The 11,016-nt window shown below is 45.1% G+C and overlaps 1 protein-coding gene and 1 long non-coding RNA gene across 5 annotated transcripts in view; both read right to left on the bottom strand.

Moving 5' to 3' along the window:
- GMDS (GDP-mannose 4,6-dehydratase) overlaps window positions 1-10,635 on the bottom strand; it is a 408,259-nt gene extending 397,624 nt beyond the window's left edge. The window contains exon 1 of one of the 2 annotated variants that reach the window (XM_085052052.1): window positions 10,238-10,622. In XM_085052052.1, the coding sequence (XP_084908178.1) occupies window positions 10,238-10,351 (114 nt within the window). In that variant the 5' untranslated portion in view covers window positions 10,352-10,622. Of the gene's footprint in view, window positions 1-10,237 lie in introns of both variants that reach the window. The other variant, XM_085052051.1, reaches the window with a different exon arrangement.
- LOC146441587 (uncharacterized) lies at window positions 1,971-10,225 on the bottom strand. Of its 3 annotated transcripts, XR_014849983.1 has the most exons (8): window positions 9,734-10,225; window positions 9,372-9,500; window positions 8,338-8,434; window positions 6,224-6,277; window positions 3,972-4,068; window positions 3,321-3,374; window positions 2,656-2,850; window positions 1,971-2,140 (listed from the first exon to the last, which is right to left on the bottom strand). It is a non-coding gene; the product is annotated as an uncharacterized LOC146441587 (long non-coding RNA). The 3 variants fall into 3 exon arrangements; XR_014849982.1 differs by having other exon boundaries at window positions 9,372-10,225; XR_014849984.1 differs by lacking the exon at window positions 3,972-4,068 and having other exon boundaries at window positions 9,372-10,225.
- Window positions 10,636-11,016: the final 381 nt, after the last annotated feature.

An 11,016-nucleotide genomic window follows, 5' to 3' on the forward strand; every position in this document is an offset into this window, starting at 1 on the left:
TCAAATATTGCTACCCAGCTCCAGAATAGCACCAGCAGAAGTTTACAGGTAAGACCTAGAGCAACAGTCAGAAGGGACTGCAGCAGATCAAACTAGAAGCAAAAAAATCAGAAGAAACAACTGTATGTATAGGAGCAGTCAGAACTATTTTCTGCAAGACATATATACCAATCTATATGTCTGGGAAAAGGCTTATTTCTATGCATAAAGTAACAAATATCTTCAAGCTACTTCTGGCACGTGTTCAGACATAATAGGATACAACAAAAGAATTGTCTGCTATTTTCTAAACTGGGGGTTGGGCGGTTAAAGGCTTCCTTTGCAGTATGGTGCCATGCTGCCTCTGAATACACAACAGTTGCCACTTACCTGAGGCATAGCCAAGAGGCACCTATTTAATAGTTGTGCAGGTGTCAGATATGCAACAGAAACAAGGTATCTTCTCATTACAGCAAAAGAACTCAACCAGACACTTAACATGGAATAATTTTTTTCCTTCTGCATTAGGATTCACCACACAGGCTGTAGGAATTCTCCTTTGAGAAGGATTTCCAAGCAGCAGTAAATTGGTCAAATGACAGCTAAAGCAAAGCCATGCAGAAACATTTTATAAAATTTGACTATATCTTACTACACTTAGTGGTTAGCCACTAGAAAAAGCATATTCTTTCCTCTTATTTCAAAGGTGTTCAAGCATGGCAAATGCAGCACAAGCTGGTTTACCCACTTGGAAACTCTTTGCAAAAGGCCAAAATCTATGGCATTCCACACCCAAAGTAAGCACATCTTTGCAGCTGACATACCTGTTGGACCAGTGTGCTTAGATGAGCATTGTAACAAAGTAGTTTACAATATCACAACTAACTTTGCACAATACAAGCTGCACCATTATTCATCAAAATGGAGCACTTTCAGGGTCCACAGTATCTAATACTCTTCAATGGCACTTGTTACTGAACCAACTGCAACCAGATCAGTCAGTGGACGTGTTCTTAGACTTAATTTGCGTACTGTCAGATGACACAGTTGAGTTATAATGCAAAATTCATGTTTTCCATTAAAAATAAGAGACTTTAACAAGAAATACTCCTGAAGAAGGAAGCCTGCCTTAGGCATACTGTATTGTGTGTATTTGTGGCTAAATTAAAAGAATTGTTACAACATTTACATTGCATATGAGGAAGTTCAGCTGCTTAACACCCCATGTGAAAAGCACAGGTGACGAGATAAGCCAGTTCACATCAATTTGTTTGGCAGCCTTTACAAAAGCTTCATTGTGGATTTACGTTGTAAAGCCTGTGAACACCCTAAAAAGGAACAAGCCATAATGACTTTCCACTAATATGAACAGGAAACTGGAGAGAATTCCACTCTTTTACCTCACCTTCTATAGTTTTGCTTAACTGAAAGATTTGGACATAACTGCATCCCCCAGATCATATACATATGACCCAAAGGAATTCCTTAGCTGAGGGTCTGAAAAAACCATCAGTGGATTCACATGAGAGGTAGGAGGTGACAAAAATATTAAAGAAAATCTTTTTGGCTAAAAAGCAACCGAAGCAGCAAGAAAAGATTTAGAGGAAGAGAGCATACACCTGGGAGACAGGAAGCTGGACATCTACCACGCTGCCCACTTGCTCTTGTGTCGTCATTCACTCAGTGCTTCAAGGAAGCTGTGCTTTCCAAAATAAGCCTGAGTTGTGCTGCAACAGTGTAGAAGAAACTGAGCTGACAAGTTCATAAGAACAGTCACTTAATCAGGACTCCACTCCAGACCCAGAAGTCTGAAGAAGTTGGGATAAAGTTGCTAGGAATTGCCAAGAGAAAGAAAGTACTTCCTGCCTCCCAGACTGAAAGAAAGCATAGGTAAGTGCAAAGAAAGACAGCCTTGGTACTCCTCAAAGACAAGGTATGAGCAACAGGAAGCACTACTAGGATGAATACCAGTACCACAACTGCACTGAAAAGCCTTTTATTCAACCTTTTATTTATTGTTTATAGGGATTAGAGTGGTAGCTTTTGATGTGTTTCTCACACAGGCCATCAGCAGGTTCCATTTTTCCTTGCCCTTCTGCATAGCTATCTATTTTCTAAGAAATCAACTCCCTTGTGCAGAAAGCTCAACAGTCAAAGGGATCTGAAAGAGACAATCAGAGGAGGAAAAAAAAAAAGACCAAAATTTAGTGGTAAAAGATCAAGTCACAGGGAAAGATTTTTACAAGAGTTCTCTATTCAGATTGGATTGGCTGTAGGTACATAGAGAAAAGGAAGCTTCAGCTCTTCAAAACTTCAGGAAATAGGGAAATACATGTTCTGCCTATGTCAGCAGTCACCAATATTAATGAAACTTAAAAATCCCAAAAACAAATAAAGATTAATCAAGCAGCATTCTGCTGGCAATGGGATATTCTGCTCTCCTGGACTGTCAGTCCAGGTAGTAGTGGCAAATAGCACCCTATCCACAGCATCAGAAAGTGTCATGAGAAATGTTGCCTGGAGGAAGTTATCTTCCCAAACCCAATTTGGTTACCATGTGTAGATCTGTTTCATAACTTAGCACCATCAACGTGAACTTTAACATTTTGTTTTTCCTGGAACACTTTCAGTATTTTATCTACTTTCACAGCAGGTACACATCACAGTATACAGTACCTTATAATTCACTCGTTGTTCACAATGTTTTTCGATCCACATCCTGTACACATCATGCTCAAACACACGGAATCAGACTGCCTGCACTGGTCCTTGAGTTAAAAGCCTGCTAGCTGAGCCAGGCTACCAGAACTTCCCTCTCCAGTATACAACTAAAGAACAGGCTTCACTGGCAGCCACAAACACTGAGTAAAGCTGTGCAAAGATGGAAAGAAAGAAAAGGAAGTTAATACATCAAGACACACATGAACTAATCCTGTATCAGTGATACTTTTTATTGTGAATACCTTCTAGATAACTTATGTTCAAATGCCATCACTAACTGCATTACTCTGAAGACAATGCACATGGGCTCCCCCAGGTAGGCAGGCACAGAGAGCACCCGGAGTCCTGGACTCCCAGTTCTCGTAGAAGACAAAAGCCCTGTCAGCCTGCACATATTGTTATAGAGTATAAAACACATATCAAAGAGTAAAGCATTGAACCATGTATTTACAGATTGCTATTCATGCATAAGTTGAATTAGACTATCTGGTAGCTCTCCTCTCTCAAAAGGGAGTCAAGGCAGTCAAAATTCAGACATCTTTCTATAAAAAGGATCTCTTTTCACATAATATTCTAGTCTCTCATTTCAGTGTTTGTTATACTACTTTTCAGTAAAATACCTTTTTCTCAAGAGTTTTGGATGAAAGTCAATAGCAGTACTTCTTATTTACAACCTGTAAAGGGAAAATACCTGGAATTATATTTTAAGAAAGCTTAGGTTTCATGCCAGAGCCACTATTCATTTGCTGCAAATTGTTTTAAAGAAGAATCACACAACTTTATGCTGAAAGAGACTTCTGTGGATCACACAGTTCAAGATTCCTGCTGAAGACAGGGTCAACTAATGCAGGCTGCTTAGGGCTGTGTCCAGTTTGGTTTGGATACTTCCAGGGACAGAGACTCAACTTCCCCAGGCAGTTTCTTCCAGTGCTTGGCCCCCTCACCATTTAAAACAAAACAATCAAAAAAAATCCCACCCTCAAAAAACAAACACTCTCCCAAGTTTAAATGAAGTTTCTTGCATTTAAGAGTGTGGCCAAATTCAGTGTTCCTGTATCTCTGCATCCTCAAACTATGATAAGGATGTTCCATGCACGTGAAATCCTCACTCAAGATAACGAGGCTACTCAGAAACAGGAATTGAAATAGAGTACTTGGCTTCAACCAAGACAATATTTGTTTAAATGAAAAGGAAGCAATACTAATATTTAGCTTTACTCAGAAACCAAGACTATTTGTTTTAATGAGAAGGCAGCAATGCTAATATTTACCTGTAGCCAGTTTCAGCAAAGATCATCCTCCTATTTCAATGCAAAAAAAGCAATCCTTTCGATTTTATCCTTCTCCTGGCAAACTGACGCCCTGTCTCTGGTAAAACAGGCTATAATGTTTCTCTACATCTGTTTTTCAGGTATATACACATTCCCCAGTGACACGGATTCCCACCTCACCATTTGATCACAGTACTGAAAGAAGCTTTCAAAAACATAATTTAACTGTTTCCTCTACAACTCTTCTCCAAGAAACATTTATTTTATTTTAGCCACAGAGTATCCAAGAGTTTTATAGTATATGACTCTATACCAGCTATTCATTACGGGGTTTTTTTTAATATTAAGCAATGACTCATGTTCTCTTATTACCGTACTTTGCCCCACTGAGTCTGTCTTGCTCAGTTTCATCTCAACAGCCAATTTTAAAACAAACAACTAAACCTCAATTTACAACAGCAAGTCTTGCTTTCTCAGTCTCTTTTCCCCTCTCTATATACGGTTACCCTTTCTCCAACTAGGAACTGTAACTGTAGCGTTAGAGAAATAGCAAAAGCTGTAAGCAAGTGAACTTCCATTACAAAAGACAGAGCAGACCCCATGCTCTATGCTCTCTTCAGGCTTGGTTGAAAGTTCTGAGGCTGCTGCCTTAAGTTTTGCCAAATTGTAGCTGTATTTGACAGAACTGTAGGCAAGGGAGCAGAGGCTGGTGTTAGTATTGCTACTCTAAGGACTCTCACAAGGCAGAGACACAACTTCTCCCTTCATCCACACTTTGCAATAGCCTCTGGGCATGCACTGACTCTGAGCTCTAACGCGCTGCTTCATTCAAAACTGAGCTTTGTCAGTGCCTGTTGAATTATCTTGGTCTACCTTACCGTGTCGCCTAGAAAAGCACCAGGCAGACGTTATTTACTGCTCATAATCCAGGGACCAAGCGGGAAAAGTAGAAACATCAATATATAACCTCATAGTTAGGTTCAGACTGATTATTTCTTGGTACTTCAAAAACTCAAATATTAAATACTTTCACAAGTATCAGTGTAAGAAAGACAATCAGATTGATTGCAGTGAAATCAGACATTCTGAAGAGATATTTGAATGAAATTTTAACAGACATTTAGGCCCAAGGTTTAAAAAACAATGCTTTCAAAAGTACTGCTTTTGTAGCTTCCAGAAATAAGAGACAAGACATATTTGCATATCTAGAATTACGTTGTTAGTAATACTAGTGTTTGATTCAAAACTGTCACTTTTACAGAGTAATTCTTCAGGTTACAAAGGTTTGAAAAGTCCAGCACAGTTATTTTGCATTGTGAAAGCACTCTTACAGTAAGAGTCCCATTCAAGTAGTTTGGGTTTTTTAAAAAAAGTATTTTCATTTTAATACATAGAACAAGCCTGTTTCATTTAAAATACTTTTCTTTAGATGCAGAAAAAAGTACTGTGCATTACTCACAAGTAGTCTGCCAGCAGACCAATACCTACATGACACTTCAGAAATGTTTCATCCACCTAACCACAGCAACTGCCTCACTCTAGAAGTTATTTTAGCAAAACAGTGAAATGTGGCTCATCCCACTGCTGTGGTGTGAGAAAGATAAGAGAAATCTCAATGCAGCAAAAGGAGTATATAACACCACTGCCTACATGCCTAGAGTCTCTTATCAGCAATGCAAGCAGTAGAAAGATACTGATTTCACCATAACTCCACAGGCAAAGGCAGATTTGTAGAGGTTCATGTATCTGCTTTGATTCAATAGAAACTAAGCTTCAGCCCTTGGAGACAGAATGCCATTTGAAGTCCTGATCATACAATTACGAAATTTACTTTCCTCTGTGGCTTCACCATGCATATTGCTACCTCCTCCTGTTATTTGGCCAAAGGTCAAACTCACCTTCCTATCAGTAACACATTCACCCTTGCAGACACATTTCCTTTCAACATCTTCTGTCCAGAAGAAAAGCAGGTCACCAGAACTGGTTTAGTTAACTGGTGCAGTAAGCTGGCAAATGGCACATGTCTCCAGTCTCTCACTGTACAGAAGCACCTGTGCAGACACCCCATCTTTCTCTGGCACGCTGTAAAGTCTCATGAATCCCCTTTAAAGTCCATTAATCAGAAGTTACAGTTGTGCCGTATCTCTGGTATGTTTCAGTTAAAAGCTGCCTCATCAGTCAATTGCTTCATTGTCAAAATATAACCCTACCTGAGCTCAACTCTTTCTCCATCCTAGAAAGAAAAATCCCACCTTTTGTCAGTGGAAAAGATGGACAATCCAGATGTTCATGGCTACGCAGAAGTTCTGAAAAATAATGAGTTGTCTGATTTCAACACTATGATCAAGCACACTTGCTGTGGCATCATCTGAACTCAGGAAGGGCTGCTACAGTTCAAGCAGCACTGCACTTGGCCCAAAAGTACTCGAACAAAACCACTACTCCACAATTGCCCAGAATTGTCATGATCCATGTCCAGCTCCATGCTTATCTTTCACCCATCCTTATTTCAGGTACCAGGCCTTACAGGGCATTAGTTCAGCAAATATTCTGAGTACAGTAAATACTCAGAGTACAGTGGCCACACACAAACAAAAGCAGGTTCCTTGTACAATACAACTGTGCCAGCTCACTTCTTGCTGTAGCAGAAAGAGCACAGTTTAAATAAGGGGAGTTTACCACCCCATTCTGTTCTACACCACCTTCAGTCTGAAGAGATCCAAGCCTTTATCTCCCACCTTGAAAGAGCACCAGTTAAAGGGAGAATATGAAACAGACCAACACTCTGTAGCACACTAGTTAAAGTAATTGCCTGGGAAAGACAAAGACTGAGCTCATTTCCACTTCAGCATATTTGTACATTTTCCACATGGTAACTAAGTTTATAAACATATGGCACTAGGATTTTCTTCAGGAAATGGGACATGCAGGTCTATACATTCTCAGATAAGAAACAGTGTTGGTTTTACTTGGCCTGGTTTTTTGGTAGCAGGGGTGGGGGGGGCACAAAGATGGACTCTGTAAGAAGCTGCTAGAAACTTCCAGCATGTCCAGCAGAGCCAATCCCTGATGGCTCTGAAGATGGATATGCTACTGGCCAAGGCTGGGCCAGTTAGAGATGATGGTTATGCCTCTGTGATAACATATTTAAGAAGAAATCAAAACAAAGTAAGAGCAGGATTTTTTTCCTAGCCAGAGAAGAGGATGAGGTGAGAACATGTGAGGGAAACAACATGGAGACATCAAGGTCAGTAGAAAAGGAGGGGAAGAAGGTGCTCCAGGCACAGAAGCTGAGATTCCTCTGCAGGCCATGGTGCAGCCCATGGTGGAGCAGCTGTGCCCCTGCAGCCCATGGGGTCCACAGGGATGCAGAGATCCACTCGCAGTCTGCAGGGGAGGTGACCACACTGGAGCAGGTGAATTCCTGGAGGAGGCTGTTGTCCAGTGGGAGACCTTGTAGAGACAGGGGGCCCTGCTTCTAGGCTGGAACAGCCTTCCTTGGAGGACTGCACCCCACAGAACAGTGACCTACACCACAGCAGTTTTGAGAGGACTGTCTGCCCATGGGAGGAGAGTCACGTTGGAGCACACAGGAGGATTGCTGGTCGTGCGATTGGAACCACGCTGGAGAAGTTCACAGAGAACTGTCTCCCATGGGAGGGACCCCATGGTGCAGCAGGGGAAGGACTCCTCTCCCTGAGCAGTGGAAGAAGACCTTAGTGATGAACTGACCAAACCCCCCACACCCTGGTCCCTGTGCTGTCGGTGGGAAGGAGGGAGGGGCTGGGGGAAAGAGTGGTGTTTTAAGGGCTTATTTTTACTTCTCATTATCTTCCTCTGACTCTGTTAGTAATAAATTCACTTTGGAACTTTGAGTTGAGCCTGTTTTTCCCTTGGAGTGTTTCTTCCTAGTCCTTATCTCAACTCATGACCCCTTCATGAAATTCTTTTGTCTCTCCTCTCCCCAGCTGTGGCAGGGAAGAGTGAGTGAGCAGCTGTCACGGGTGCCTGGCATTTGGCCAGAGTCCAAACCATGACAGAAACAAAATCCAAATCTCCCATTTCTGGGTGAAGCCTCCTCAAAGAAGGGTAAGGAACAAGTAGTGTGTCCTTCCTTTAAAGTTCATCTATAAAAAAAAAGATGGACCAGGAATCCTGGCAGCAGATCTCAAAATTATGGAGAACTACAGGACCCCCAGAGGCCTTTCCTAGCTCTGGTTCTCCACATGTTCTAATGACATGTAATATCAAAGGCCTGTCAAAGGTTAACCTAAGAAGGAAGAGCTGCTTTGAAAATAGAGGAAGTAATATAGAGAACACAGTACTGAAAGAATCATGGTGTTGTAGCTACAGGCCTCTAACTTACTATCTTTGATGAAGAGAAACATACTTCTGCCAACAACCTGGAAGACTTTTCACACAGCACCAAAGTAGTCCTTGGGAAAGCTCTGACTGTGCTCTTGCTAGAAACAGACATCAAGCAATAGTGTTAGTATACAGAGATCATTCGTTTTTCCTCTTCTCACACACAGTTACATCTCCTTGTCAGACAGCCACTTGGAGGGCTTTCCCCAGCCTGCTATTGGCAGACAGCAGCTAACCCATGGGAAGACTGTGCACCACAAAGTGTGGCAACACACAAGAAAAGGCATAATGAGGTGAAACACAAGCTGCAGGTGAATATTCAAAGCACAGTCAAGGTTCTCTCAGATAACACATGAAAAGATAGTATCTGGATAAAAGATAGTCTCTGGATTTACTCCCTCACAAAGACCCAGTGGTGGTTCTACTATAAAATGAGAGACAGCATTGACTAACACTGTCTCAGAGTGAAAGAGCAACATGTTTGTTTTGACATGTACTTTTTCACAGTGCTCATGGACTTCTCAACAACCCACACCAGCACCTTACAGTTGATCTGCAAGCATACCAGAAGTCACAGCTAAAGGGGGAAAAAGTTCTTCCATGTAGGAAGCTGTCACTGATTAAATGCAAGTCAGAAAGGAAAAATGCTGTTCCACCGGGACTCCAAAATGAGCACTAATGGTTACCATACATTACTTACTTAACAGGTTATACCAATCACAGGAGATAAACCCTCCAAGCATAAGTCATTTGGTACCAGCATGTTCCTAGAGATAAGCAATGTGCAAGGAGAGCAGATTTTTCCAGGCAGTGGGAGACATCTACATTGCAAATGAGATGTTCCTCAAATACAAGTAAGCATGTCCAGGATAACTTTTCATTTAGCACCCACTTGCCAGCAAAGACAGAGCAATGCAGATCTGTGTGTGCATGAAGTCCAAACAACAACCCAAGCTGCCTATTGGAAGTGTAGCAGCACAAGCCACAAACTGCACATATCAAACCTTCTGCACACCTCACCAGATTAAAACTCACCACCATCATATCTTTTTTCACCATGCAGAAGTTGCTCCAAAGGAAACTGTGATTTTATTTTTCCTTCCATGCCATCTTTCTCCTGCACCTTCTGCTCAAAGCACCAGGACTCTGAGAGCACCATTATCCCTACGAGTAATACAGCCAAAGAAATTGAGACTGCAATGAACAAACACAAATACAAAACAAGTGGCCTGGGGAAAAGCTTTTGTCATCCAATAAAGTTTAAGTATAAAGCAGGTACTGACTATAAATGCATGGCTGCCCAGTGTGTCACAGTAACAAGTAACAAACAGTCCTTCTGAGTGACAAGCCTGCTCAAGTCACAACCAACGCTGGCTGCCTCAGACCTGCACTGGTACCTTTCCCACTGCAGACCATCAGGATGAAGAGTCCCACCACTGGCTCCTTGTACTGTCTTTCCTAGGTGCGGCTCCTTTCTCAGTGATGCTCCCTTCACACCTAATATCAGTACAGGCTTAGCTGATTTCTCAGGAATTCCTGGTACCGGTTACTGTAGTCAGTCCAAACCCGAGACATAAAAGCACTGCACCCCATGTCATCCGCACCAGCTGCAGAGCCCTTCGGACCCGCGGGGCAGACAAGCCCTACCCACGAGGTGCTCTGTGCTGTCAGAGGGAGCTCCAGCCCGGCGCAGGGCTGGCGGCACGGACTGCGCAGGGAAGCGGGCACCGGGCAGGGAACGCGCGGCGGGGCTGTGCCCCGGGGCCCGGGAGCGAGGGAGGCTGCGAAGGCGCCGGGCAGCCCCAATCACGGCTGCCGGCGGGCGCCTCGGGGCAGGTCTTTCCATCCCCTCTCCCTCCGCCGCCGGGAGCGCACGTGAAGGAGGGGAGCCCCGCCGTTACCTGCCCGGTGATGCCGGTGATCAGAGCCACCTTCCTGCCGTTCATCTCCTCGCCGTCGTCTCCCGGTGCGGCGGCGGCGCAGCCACCCGCCTCCTGCGCCGCGGGCTGTGCCATCCTCCCGGCGGCGGGCGCGTCCCAGGTGCGGAGGTATCCCGGGGCGGAGGCGCGGCCGCCGGGGCGAGGCTCCCGGCGCTGGGGGCGGGCACGGAGGGGAGGATGCCTGCCGGCACCCCGGGTTACCTGCGCTGCCCCGGCCCCCTCCGCCGCGGCATTTCCGCGCTCGCCGCCCTCCCGCCCCGCCCCGAGGCGGCCGCAGGTGCAGCCCCCCGCAGGCGCGCTCCCGCCGCTCGACCCGGGAGCGCGCCCCGCGCTCGGCCTCGCTCCCGCGGCGCCGCTCGGCCCCGCAGCCAATCAGGAGCCCCGGCGCTTCCTTAAAGGAACAGGCGACGCGCCGGGGCCGAAAGCTGGCGCGGTGATTGGCTGAGAGCGGGCAGCGCAGGGCGTGGCCTGCCGAGCAGGAGGAGGAGATGGAGAAGGAGGAAGAAGAGGAGGAGGAGGAAGAAGAGGAGGAGGAGGAAGAGCGGGGCTGCCCGACTTCCTGACCGCGTGTCGGGCCGGGGGATGCGGCGGCGGCGCCCCGTGAGGCGAGCGGGGCCGGGCTCACAGCGCCCCTCGCGGCGCGGAGGAGTTACCGAGGCCCCGCCGCGGGGCCACGCTGGAGCTGCCGAGCGAGCGTGCCCGCGCTGGAAACACTCGGCTGTAAGCGGACCGAAGGCTTC

This window comes from Lichenostomus cassidix, chromosome 2, assembly GCF_008360975.1.
Source record: "Lichenostomus cassidix isolate B80296 chromosome 2, HeHo_3.0, whole genome shotgun sequence".
Taxonomy (NCBI): Eukaryota; Metazoa; Chordata; class Aves; order Passeriformes; family Meliphagidae; genus Lichenostomus; species Lichenostomus cassidix.